Consider the following 13,146-nt stretch of genomic DNA (forward strand, 5'->3'; position numbering starts at 1 on the left):
TTAACACCTATTTTTTTAGATGACCTAGAAGAAAAATGTTGGCATCTCTGTCTTACGCCTCGGTACAGCTATCTTTGGTCTCTCTCTGATGCCGTCAAATTACGATTGTACGCAATTTATACTTATAGCTAGAAAATATAAGGAACTTTATAAAAAAATCAGACAATAATTATATTAAAGTTATGGTTATTTTTCACACATATTTTGTGGTAACTCATGATATTATGACCATGAAAATATCTTTTAAGTCTCATGGCTTGAATCTTCGTTAATATAAATAGTATTATACATCCTATATTCTTCGATCCTTCAGCCATCTAGAAAGGTCGAAAATATATCATAAATAGTGACAATCACTACCACTAAAATGTTATGCAGACACCAAGAGTCTATTATTTTTAAAACTAACCAAGAAAATAATATTTTTTGGGCTCCATTCATAGTCTGTAGGTCTGATGTAGGCTGTTGAATTTGAATGTAGTTGTTATTTAGCATATGTTTCAAGACAGTATAATTATATTTTATCAATTTTGAACGATCACAATACAATTTCAAGCATAATTATCCAACTTACAAATTCCTTAGTGCCGTTATTGTGAAGTAACAACACAACTTACACCAGAGTGGAGACTATGAGAGATCATTAATCGCCAAACGGTTTTCACCCCGATGACATTTGAGAGGAAAAATTAGCAAACGACTTCAAATAAAAGCTATTGATTCTAATTTAATTCTTTTCATAGGATTAAATGATGTTATTTCACGTTAAATGAAAAAGGAAACAGCAAAAACTGTTCATCTAGTCCGAAGTTCTGAGGTAACAAACAGTGCCGGCGTTATGGGGGGGCGTGATGGGGCGATGGCCCAGGGCGACAAATTCTGGGGGGCGCCAAGGTTTGAAGTTGGAGTCTCTTGCCTCTCCTGGCGCAAACCCTCAAAACTGTGCTATACGCTTGAGGTTGAATACTTCCACCGCCAAACGTAACGCTAAAGGAAAGATGTAATTCTTAATATAATATATAATTTAACTTGGGATCAGCAAAAAACTAACACTTGATATTGCTTCCCTCAAGTGGGCGCCACAATATTTTCGCCCGGGGTGTCGGTGGCCCTTACGCCGGCACTGGTAACAAACAGACAATATTAGTACCTCGTTTTTAAAGTCGGTTGAAAAAGGCAGCTAGCTCGGTTAGCTTAGGGTCCAAACAGACGAATCGCATTTCAACTGCAATCCAACTGCGAATTTGCACTTCGGATGCAGTCGTCAACTGCATTCAAACCGTCTGTCTAGAGCCTTAGAATAATTAAGAAAGTATTTATAATTGTAACTGAAAGTATACCATTCAAAATGAATCTATAATTAACCTTGCAACATATGCTAAATATATATAAAAAAAGTTGTTTCTATTTGTAAAGTTTGATAAATTGTTATGTGTAAATGTGCATTTATGTGTTATTAATCAAATTGCTGCGATAAACCACAATCAATAAGAGAAAACTGGCCGTAGAGTTACATTAAATAGGTGTACATATAAAATTATAAACAAAATCTTACTGGGAACCGTATTTATGATCATCTAGAATAAATATAGATTTGTCTATAATTCTTAGTTAGTAACTCTTTGGTCACTTTTCAAAAATTCTGGTATATAATTTGTTTTAGTTTTACGTCAAAAGTAGATATAGTTCCAGCATTACCAAATAAACAAAAAAGAAAGGAAATCTGTATTTTATTTTGTTTATTTTCTTTAGGGCCTGTCAGAAGTATATACCACTAGCGACCTGCCCGGCTTCGCACTGGTGGACATTTATGTTTTTAGCTTATTTTCCGGGATAAAATATAGCCTATACGGATTCGGAAGAATCCGTCTAAGTAATGTTAAAAGAAATTTTGGAATCGGTAAGGTTTCCTCTTTATAATATTAGTATAGATTGAAAGTAAATTAATAGAATCAATTAGCAAGTTATTAATTTTAAATATTTAATTAAATAAACTCACAAGAGGAAATAAAAGAAGTTTTCCTTAAACATATTTATTCTGTAACAACATAAAATTATTGACTAACTATTAATAACACTTATGTAAACATATTATACTTTAAACTACTTGAAATGGCATTGAAACCACTACTTGAAATGGCATTACTGGCCTAACACACAATGTCCAGGGGAAGACAACGCATGACAATCAAAACTAGACCTTGAAACCAGCGGAATAAAGTTCAAAGTAACTTTAAAATCAAAGAAAATACCGGCGCTTTTTTGTTCTATTCATGTTTTGCCAATTATGAACTTTGGTTACCATAGTTAATGTCTACTTTTGCATGTCATTAAATAAAGGTTCTCAACCACGCCATAAGTGCACCAGGCCGCACAAGTTTGGGTCAAATTCAAAACAACAATCCCCGTTTACAACCCCGAATATTACTAGCAGAAGAAGCCTTATAGGATAAAGGAAAAAATGATGTGATCCACGAATGCTTGTCCTGAATCCTGGTGCTTTTTGGCATACGAATGGAATGATTGTGAAACCCAAGCGACACAAGGATCAAATGCAGTCTGGAGTCTGATACAGTATCATTAGCGTCGCTTGCTGTCGATGGAGCATGTTCCACCTTCCACTGCAAGTATCGGGCTCTAAGTGTTGGTACTTTACATCAAGCAAAGTACCGATGCCACTTTTTCAAAGTTCACACCTTTGTCACAAGGCTGAAGACTGGGCAGGCCAGACGAAGTGACGGCAAGACTAAGTAAAAGAAGCGACCGTTGAAATTGGTACGAAAAAGAACAGGACTATGCCAAGCACCGTGAGAATAAAGGCTGTAGATGATGATGAACTTTCTAAATTATGCTAAGATAGCACAGACAAACGCGAAACATCGTCGGGAAACCTGGAATCTAAATATTACAATCTGAAATCACCAAGCCGCTGTGAGCTAGTGATCAATGCTCAAACCTTCCCTATACGGGAAGAGGCCTGTGCCAAGTAGACATTATTATATAGGCTGGTATTACAAACGCTTAATTAGCGCAAATTATTCAAGGTTGGGACCTCAATGCTGAACCTCATGCGATATCCACTTGCTACCAGCATCCTCGTACCTATTATTCGCCCTGCAATCCATCATGCAGATGACTCCATACATGGTAATGCCCAAACAGAGTAGAGTCACCATTAGACCAGAGAGGATGTTTGTATTGAAATAGGGGCCGCAATTAACGCTCTGTCCAAAGCATAGGGGTCCGTCCGATGGGGCTGGCTCCTTGGGGCCGTCTCCTGGGGATGGTGGGGGGCGTGGTGGCGGGGGCGGTGGCGGTGGTGGGGGTGGGGGAGCTGGTGGTTCTTCTTCCCCTTCAGATGCCTCTCCTTTTTTGTCTCCCTCGTCCTCGTCTCCAGCGTCTTCCCCTTGCTTCCGGTAGGAGGTCAGGTGGGCGCGGGGGACGCGGTAGTGACCGTCGCGACGGAATTCTGTTACTCGTGGTTGAATCTGGAAGTTAACGAAAAAATACTATTCCGACGTTCAAAAGTAAACTTTACCTATATGAGATGAAGGACATAATTGCCTTACGCGGTATAGTGCGGACAAGATCTACAGTGAAACCGACGAAAACCACCGAAACACTTAAGTTGGGTGTGTCCCAGGGTTAAAAATTAACCGCCTTGGAGTCCGCAACGAAATTAATAAGAAATAGTAAAAAGGAGGAGCATTAAAAAAATATCCACTTCATAGCACCCTCCATAGCAAGCGGGAGACAAGACAAGAAAGTCATTGGCCTGTCCTCAACTATGTCGGAGTCGGCTTTCAGTCTAACCAGATTCAGCAGTACCAGTGTTTTAAAAGGAGCGACTGCCTACACTAACACGATACCCCTTAGATAGACCGGTTGTCCGGTTGTTAGACTTTATAGCTTCTGACTACCCGCAACGACTATCAAAGATGTAGGAATAGCAGCCGCGACCCACAATTTAACGTGCCTACCGAAACACGGAGGACAGTACAAACCTGATATTGGGATATTGTGACGGAACTCCCGTCTCGTGTATTCACAATGACCAGTGGCTCCCCACACACGTAGGACCAGTTCCAGGGTGCTCCCACACCCATGTCCGTACGGCCGACTTCTTCACCTGCCTCCAGTAACGCCACATTATCTGCAAGGAGGTAAAACTAAAGTAGAAATTCGTTTGTTGAAATAACTTTCCTAATAATATATTTATAAATGGTACGACTAGACGGTCTGTCTCGAAAAATATGGTTGAGTAAACGGTTACGAAATAAATAATTAAACGGTTTGACGCGGTGACGGGGTCGACAGTCAGATAGTTTGAGTGGCGACCCCGCCAATGCGTCACATCTAGGTACGTTCGGGCGCGAAACTAGTCGGGCAATCCAGATCAATACGCTTGAGTAAAACATTGCATCATTTAATAATGAATCATTGTCACGATTGTAATTATAAAAAATAAAACGTTTATCAAGATAAGCTGTGTGGATCTTTTTGAACGTTAAAAAATAAGATACAAAACTAACCTATAAGCCACCCTTCATCTCTGAAACTGAAATTGAATTCTAATTCGAAGTCAGTGTACGCCATCTTGGTTGACATGGAGCGCCGCGTGAAACGCTCATCGGCAACCATAGGGAGTTGGTTGAACAGCGCTCGGCGGGTTGTAGTTGCCGCGAAAACGCCTGGAAAATTTTCAAGGAAATCTTTACTAACATAATACCTAAACTGGAGAGTTTTTTTGAACGCGCTAATCTTAGTAACTGTTTTTTACAAATTTTGCCGCAGTAAGGAATTTCTTCCTAGTGTCGCGGAGGGTTTCACGACTGAAAAATTCGGACCCAAACGCAGAACAAGCCTTCGTGGATCAAGCAAATGCTTGTACTACACGGGGTCGAACCCGCAACACGTCGCACACAGTGGGTTTGGCGAGGTGACTTCACTCAACCATTCGGCTATCTGTGCAGAACTATTGGATCAATTTAAAATTCTTTGAGTGTTTTTAGGCCATATATTATATTGAGAAAGGCGTAGGATGTATATCATCACGCTATAATTGGGAGGAGCTTAGTAGTAATAAAATATGTTATGTAATAACGAGAAGAAGATGCATGCACAAATGTTACAAAGTTAGTAACATTTTGCGTACTTAATAATAGTTTCTAGTTATCCTTATGTAAGTATACATATAATTTTGATGTATCTACGTTTGTATTCTGTATTACACGTTAATTCTAAACCGACGTTAATCTAAGGGACCAATGTTAATGGTTATTTTGTATGTGTTTGCCCCGCAATCGCCTTCCGCCTGGATATAGGCATTTAATATCTTGCAACATTTAGTAATAATGTGATCTACTACAACTATCTAATAAACTACATTACTTACCAGAAAACCGAAACAAAGCGCCAGACGACACGACCATAATCCCCAAATCTCTTGGTACGGGGTGCGGCTTGATAGGTACAAATTCAACCTTCTCAACCACAACAGGGTTGAATTTCCCCGTGTAAAAAGCCACAACCGGCCCGGGCTTCAACTGGCGTACAACAAAAACAACTTCCCTTATAATTGTATCATGGCGTCTTAATATATCCGAACGAGTTTCATTCACCCCATCTTGGAAAAAAATGTATATATACTTAAAATTATCAACCAACTGCAACTTAGTACGGGATCTCAAATAAAATACATTGTATTGTTGCGGGTGAAAAATCTGGTTCAACAATTTGTAGGGCTCAATCACACCGGGGAAATATTTGACTTTATTTGCCACTAAACCCTCTCTCAAGTTTTTAAATGGCGTCCCGAAGTTGTCCTTCGCACTAATATCTTCGGCGCTGAACGACTCTTCAATGAAAATTATAACTCCTTCACTTTTTTTAATCGAATCGTGGATGATGTCCGCGAATTTCGACGCGCTCATTTTGTCAAAAGGATTTGGTTCAACATCTACATCTGACATAACTTGATCGTAATCCAACATAAAAACTGGTAAAGTATTTTTATCAGCACGACATGAGTGTAAAATTAGAGTTAAAGTAAAATAATTTAAAGAAAACATTGTTTTTGGGTTTCACAAATATTTTCAAGATAAGGACGTATGAGTGACGTTCGGGCATTTTATTTCAATAATTAAAAAGAATATGTAGTAGACAAATGTGTGAAAAGTTTTTCTATTAAAGTGTATGCCAGAAGTTTTAGCTCTTATTTGTGTAGTTATGAAAACCTATTGGACCATGCCTAACTTGAATATTGAATTTCTATCCAACAGTTTCTAAATAAAAAAAGGCCATGAAGACATGAAGTTCACCAGAAATTGTTGTTTTTCAACCTTAGGTCAGAGCTCAGACTCAAATAATTAAAAAAACGCCAATAGATGGCGCGACATCAACATTTTAAAATAATAAAATTATATCAATTTATTTTTAAAACAAATTACTTTGAAAATCTAGGTTTAATTATAATATTCTAATTATTTAAAAAACATATTTTGAAATTTTGCATCTTCTGTGGTTCAAGATAACCAATAATAAGATTCCGATTAAAATTTGTCTATAGCGAAAATTGAACTGACAGACAATTATTTTGAAACTTTCCCTATATCTGGGGAAAATATTTTAACCTTGGAAGTTTTATGACTCAGTTTACAATCATAAAACTACTATTTCGTGGCGTTTTTTATACTAAATCATTTACAATATTTTGTATGCGTATTTAATAATTATATTTACAGCATATAGAGATTTGCGATGTTATGTATTTCCAGTTTGAAAGGTTCAGTTGGTAGTTTTTAACAAACAAAATAGCAACATTACCGAACCATAGAGTAGGCGTCAAACTTATCATATGATCACTTTTCACATGACCCATGGTCGCTCGTCATCGCCCGAACACTGTCTTTTTATGACAAATTTGGGCTAAAATATTAACTTTTAGTCCGTTTTGCGTCCAATAGTTAAGCCTTAAAAATGGCGTTTTGCCGTGTGGTGTTCCCGTTGCTAGTTCTAAGTATAGTAAGTTGTTCCGCATCGTTCGTCCCTGTGTACATTTGGGGTGATCTGGCTAAGTATTCGGGTCCCTTGGATTCCGTCAGCCAGTTGTCGTCATCTGAGTTTCGCCAGATCTTGAAGCATGAGGTTTCGGCCGACACTGACACTGTAGTTTTCGTCGAGGATACGCTTTCCGTCGAAGATTTTTCATTGAAAAACAGCGATGGCGAGTCCATTTTCTCTTACCTGCACTCGACTGTCGCTGACGCTATTTACTTGTCTTCAGTCAGCAATACGTTGAAGGCTATCGACCAGATCGCGGACCCGTCAGAGACAGATCACATTAAACTTACTGAAAATGGTTTATCGGAAGAGATTTCACCGAACAGCGATGGAAAAGGCAGGTTCGTGGTGATCAGGCTTGTAGATGCTCGCGAAGGGGAATCCAGGGCTGAGATGCTCGAACGCCATGACCAGTTCATCCAGGAGACCGTTACGAAGATGCAAAAGGAGAATGCCAAGGTAGTTGCTGTGTACACTGCTGAATATCCCTCATACACCATCCCTAAGACATACTCGAGGACCCGTCGTGCTGCTGAGGCTAACCCCATGACATACGGAGTCAGCGGTCTCCGCTTGTACGCCGCCAGCATTGAATTGAAGGATGGAAACACCACTACTCCTCTATCTGTCCTGTCAGCAACTAGCTCTGAGTTCAACGGCACCACTCAGAACACCACTTTGACTTTTGACACCACTTCTCTAGTATTGAACTTCAACAAGAAGGGTGGATACTGGTTCTTTGGTGAGTTTTGATGTTTTTGTCGTCTTCATGAACAAATCTTGACATTCCATTGTTAAACGAAGGCTGCTTTCTTTGCTTCCTTAGTTAATTTTTATTTAAATTTGTCAAATTAGGAACTAGTTATATCATAATAAGATCTTGAAGTCAGGTGATTGAAAATATATGTGCTATATTTTACTTTTATATACAAGAAAAATCCCCTTCTTTTAAGGAATTTAACTCAATATATTGCAAGGAATTTTATAAACATTCAAGTCATGTTCAGGAAAACATCCAGACTCAGGACAAGTATTCAATTAAACATTCAAATATATAAAGATACTGGTTTTCTTAATACAAAAACAGATGGAATAGTTTTTACATTAACTTTTTTCAGAATCCATTCAGTCAGAACATACTTTATACTTTATTTCATTGCAATTCCTTTGCGTATTCAATTCTGATGAGGTCTCATAGTTTAAATTTATTATTTCCTAATTGCTGGATTTTTTCATAATAGTAGACGATGTTGTCCCACTGCTAGGCATGTCCATGCATATATGCATTCATATGATAGGAAGATTTGATCATTGATCACCACACTGGGCTAAGTGCGGGCAATTTCTGATTCCAACATTTTGAATCCAGGTTTCCGTACAATGTCTCACCTCACAATTTCTTCATAATTTATTTTTTTGTCTGTAATTGTAATTATATATTTTCTCATTTATCCTTTCTACTCAACTCTGCTTACTAAGAACTCTCTACATAGCTTGTAGTAAGATTTATTTAAATTATGACCATATCAGATAATATGATTCTTCAAAGACTTGACCCACTTAGTTTTTATGTAACTTTTTGTTAATTGAAAGGAATGTTGTGATTAACAATAGGATATTTGTCCTAATCCATAATTTTTTTTTTTTTTGGAAATCTGCAGTCAAATACCCTATTTTGCTAGGGCTATGACCTTACCTTAGAGGAGAAAATTGAAGTTGAAAATATTGCATTGCGTTGAAATCAATTGCCCTATGGAGCTAATGTGAAGCTTTTTTTGGATTTTCTTAAGAATATTTCTTATACACCGTGATTTTTTAGTCGTCTTACAAAAGCAGCCCAGTTCATGTATCCAATGACTAGAACACGTTCATGATAAAAAAATAGGTATTTATGAGATTTGAAAAAAAAAATGCAATTCTTATTCAATATTATGATGCAATTCGTAGTTTTTTGGAAACACAGCTCTGTTGCGAGCGCGGTCCGAGCCTTGTAACAATGGTGAGGGGCGCGGGCGGCGGCGTTCTTATCATTTTTAAGAGTATATTTCAGATTTCTCTTGTTTAATTTTCTTCGTACTTGTTATCTTAGTTGATGATAAAAAAATAATAATCGCGCCTAGGGGTATTTTACGTCGGATACATGAACTGGGCTGCTTTTGTAAGACGACTAAAAAATCACCGTGTATAAAACAATATATTTTCAATCTCTTTTTGTAAGTATAACCTTATGCAGATATATTATCGATTCCAAAGAAACACTCAGCATTTGTTTATACACTATACTCGCATTTCAAGATTGTCTGAACTTTAAAAGAGCCCACAACTCCAGAATTTATTTCGACATTTCCTCTCAGGGTAGTCAAATAGGAAACGTCCACTCCAAAACAACATAAAAGTGATGATATATCCTACTTGAAGAATAAATGATTTCATTTCAAACATTTTCCAGACTCGGTAACCTTGAATGTGGGAGCTGTCTCTGAGGAGCTGCACCCCAATGATGAGGTGTTCGCTATCCTGGACTTCTCCTACCGCTGTCAGCAGCACATTAGCTTCTCCACTGTGAACGAGACCCGGGCATACACCTTGAGCTTCAATGACTTGAAGGTACGTATTAGAAATGGTGGGCCGAGTGGTTGAGGTCATCACGCCACAGTGCGCAGCGTGTCGCGGGTTCGATCCCCGCGTAGGACAAGCGTTTGTGTGAACGGATGCTTGTTCTGAGTCTGGGCGTCTTTGTGCATGTGAATTGTATGTTTGTGAAAGCCCCCGCGGCACAAGGATTAAAGTCCTTAGTGTGGGAGAAGTAAGTTAAAAAAAAAATGTTTTGTTACCCAATTTCGTAAGAAAGAGGGTTATTATTAAATGATGCAACGGTTTACTCACGCATATTTGTCGGGAATGCCCGCGAACCCGCCGCGTCAGCTCATAATTAAGGACTCGGGTTGGGTCCGAAACTAGTCGGGCACCCTCGATAAATACGCGTGAGTAAACCGTTGCATCATTTAATATTAATCAGTCTTTCAATAGTTACTATCAAATAAGGAGGGTTAAATTGTTTAAGTGAATGTATCTATGTATACTTCCTTATAACAATAATGGCTGGACTATTCTCACATTAAATTCGGTATCGTTGAATTCTAGGTATCTTTTAGATAATATAGACTACTAGCTTTTCACCCGCGGCTTCGCCCGCGCCGTGGTCCGTTATTTCGCGTTTCCAGAAGAACTCTTCAAAAGTCCGGGATAAAAACTATCCTATGTTCTTTCTCAAGGTCACCTCTATATCTGTACCAAATTTCATTAAAATTAGTTCAGTGGTTTAGACGTGAAAGCGTAACAGACAGACAGAGTTACTTTCGCATTTATAATATTAGTAGGGATATGTAGATTTTTTTTTTGTTCTAATGGCAGTAGATAAAAAAAAACGATGATCAATTTCATCTTTGTTACACATGGTGTTTCACAAACATTCAAATCAGACAAAGACACCCAGATGTCGAACAAACATATTTTGTGCTACGATCGAAGAAGTTTTACTTTCGTAATTTTTCATTCAGAATGGTTATTAATTGTCTCATGATATGGATTCTTAATTGTTGAGAACGGTTTATGTCTTTCAAGACCGTTATAGACTCCCAACGCTTCGTCAGCTAATGATTAAGGACTCCCGTTATGTCCGAAACTAGTCATGCATACCTCATAACCCTTTTTTAAACATTAATACCTACCATAATTGAAAATCCCCTTACTTTATCCACAGATCCAGCCATTCTTCACAGAGACCAACACCACCCAGCAATTTGGTGACTCCTTCAACTGCGTAGGATTCTTCTCCGCACCCATCTGGGCTGGTCTCCTCGTAGTCTTCATACTCCTTCTGATAACCTTCTACGGCATCATGATGATGCTGGACATCAGAACCATGGACCGGTTTGATGACCCCAAGGGCAAGACTATTACAATTAATTCTGAGTAATTTATTAATTAAGAAAATGGTGTTTTAGTATATTTTTGTGAGAGATTTTTTTAGACACCCTGTATATGTTTCACTTCTGGTTTGATATATTTTCATTTATAGGGAAGCAATCAGAGATTTTTAGTATATTTTTTATTTGGTATTGATCTAGTAATTTTGTAATTCTGTCTATTTTAGCATTAAGAATATTTTTTTTATGTCTATCCAAACCCAATAGAACTTGGGTTTGGTAAGACTAATACCTTTTTTTTTTTCATTTTTTGACATTTTCTTTTTGATTTTCATCTCTCACTGAATACCTATACTAAAACATCATTGTCTATACAAAAACGTTTAAAAACGTTAATGGTGCCGTAGTAATGACAGTTCATGTTCTGAGCTCAAATCCACTCCAAAACTATTTATTGTATTATAGTCGATTAGCCAGTAACAGCAAGAAGTTTACACGTCACGGTTATATAGCTGAAGCATACTGCTGTTGCGTGGCGTGATGTTACGTCAGGAGGATGTCACGTCTGGCCTAAGGGCGGTTTTAATTGTATCCAAGTTGTTGATTAATCGATTAAGAAAGTAAAATGTTTCCGCCTTAAATGTATGAAAAAAATTGACCATTGTAGCTTAGTTGGTAAAGCGACTGGTTTGCTCAACTAGTGTCACAGGTGCAAGTCCTATCCGAGATGTTTTTTCAATTACTTTACAATCAATGGATTTAAAGGTCGTGTTGTATCAAATGGCGTGCTTAATTGACATCTGACGCGTCACGTTACGCCACGAAACATAAGTATGTTTCAACTTCAAAATGTGTGTTCACTTTTTGCTCTGTCACGTATAAATGACAAAGGCGTTCGAAGGGATAAATAAGAGATGTTTTCGAAGTATTTAATACGATTAGATGAACGGTGCCTCCAGCCTAGACAATAGCAACAAGACTTTTTCAAAATTAGTCGATTTTCGAAAACCGACTATTCTACGACACGAAATTTTAAAATCGACTAATTTGTATTCGATGTTCAAAACGCTAATATTATACTCTTACCGCGTATTTGCTTATAAAAATCGCTTCTATGTATATTAAATGTAGATATAAAAATAAGTGTGTATGAACCATTAATGTGCCTACAAAAAAAAAGAAAATAGCAAATGGGTGATGTATATATTTATATATACTTAGAGAGTTCATCCATTAGATGTACAAAGCTTCACCTTTCTGTTGCAGTCGGGTAAAAACGGCTTATTAAAAAAACATGCACTAAGGAATTTAATAATTACGCCGAAATGTCACAACATTCAAATCACAAGCACAAAAAAATGTGAATAAAAATAAACTTGTCTATTGCATGAACTCTTTAAGCTATGAACTATTAGCCTATGAACCATGGCCTTATACCAGTAAATGCAAGTTAACCTCCATGTGGACAACGATAATAATAATCCGAGCTTCTTGAATTAATCGCATAGTTTATTAGAATAAGAGCCGGGCTTTTGACAAGTATCTTTTTTAAATCTCATCTGACAGATGTGATTTTGGGTATTAGTCTTTTTGGGAACTTAAAAAAAAATGGCGTACCGTTGCTATTATCTTTTTCTTGCTGAATTTAATATAGCAATTATAGATTCCATACAGCCATAAACATATTTACAACTCATATTTTTTGGGTAGTTGCGTAAAAATATCTGAGGTCACGTCAAAATTCTATTTTTGTGAAGAAAATACTTGTCAAAAGAAATTCTATTGCATTAGAGTAGATATCTGAATATATGTATTACCAATAAAATATAAGATATTCAGTATATTTACTCTGTAGTACGATCGGCATAAAAAAATAAGAAAAAGTTCCCTCCATGCTAGTGCCAATGTGTTTCTTCATTCCATAAATAATGTTGACTAAAATATAGAAATTATAACAAAAATGTATTTATAAGAGTTGCTAATTAGTAATAGAAAACAAACTTATTTTTGTCGACCAGTTTTGGCGCTAAAATACCTGTCAGGTATGAGCTGTCAGTTGGATTTTTTTTCTTTCAGGCAAACGTAAGTTCCTATTCTGCCGGCATAAATGAGTTTGTATTTTGATGGTTCGTTGAATATTGTAATTTTAAATCAG

At 37.2% G+C, this 13,146-nt stretch overlaps 2 protein-coding genes across 4 annotated transcripts; one reads left to right on the forward strand and one right to left on the reverse strand.

The window, feature by feature from the left end:
* Window positions 1-2,017: 2,017 nt before the first annotated feature.
* LOC113505483 lies at window positions 2,018-6,996 on the reverse strand. 3 transcript variants are annotated; one of them, XM_026888207.1, is made up of 5 exons: window positions 6,826-6,996; window positions 5,396-5,626; window positions 4,533-4,691; window positions 4,005-4,153; window positions 2,018-3,488 (listed from the first exon to the last, which is right to left on the reverse strand). In XM_026888207.1, the coding sequence occupies exons 1-5, from the start codon at window positions 6,878-6,880 to the stop codon at window positions 3,054-3,056; spliced, it is 1,029 nt and encodes a 342-aa protein (XP_026744008.1). In that variant the 5' UTR covers window positions 6,881-6,996; the 3' UTR covers window positions 2,018-3,053. The 3 variants fall into 3 exon arrangements, with proteins under 3 accessions (XP_026744008.1, XP_026744007.1, XP_026744006.1); XM_026888206.1 differs by having other exon boundaries at window positions 6,742-6,996; XM_026888205.1 differs by lacking the exon at window positions 6,826-6,996 and having other exon boundaries at window positions 5,396-6,383.
* LOC113505484 (V-type proton ATPase subunit S1) lies at window positions 6,887-12,575 on the forward strand. The gene is made up of 3 exons (XM_026888208.1): window positions 6,887-7,804; window positions 9,512-9,669; window positions 10,826-12,575. Exons 1-3 carry the CDS (start codon window positions 6,979-6,981, stop codon window positions 11,039-11,041), a joined length of 1,200 nt encoding a protein of 399 aa, XP_026744009.1. The 5' UTR covers window positions 6,887-6,978; the 3' UTR covers window positions 11,042-12,575.
* Window positions 12,576-13,146: the final 571 nt, after the last annotated feature.

The sequence above is a fragment of the Trichoplusia ni genome, chromosome 26 (assembly GCF_003590095.1).
Source record: "Trichoplusia ni isolate ovarian cell line Hi5 chromosome 26, tn1, whole genome shotgun sequence".
In the NCBI taxonomy this organism is placed as follows: domain Eukaryota; kingdom Metazoa; phylum Arthropoda; class Insecta; order Lepidoptera; family Noctuidae; genus Trichoplusia; species Trichoplusia ni.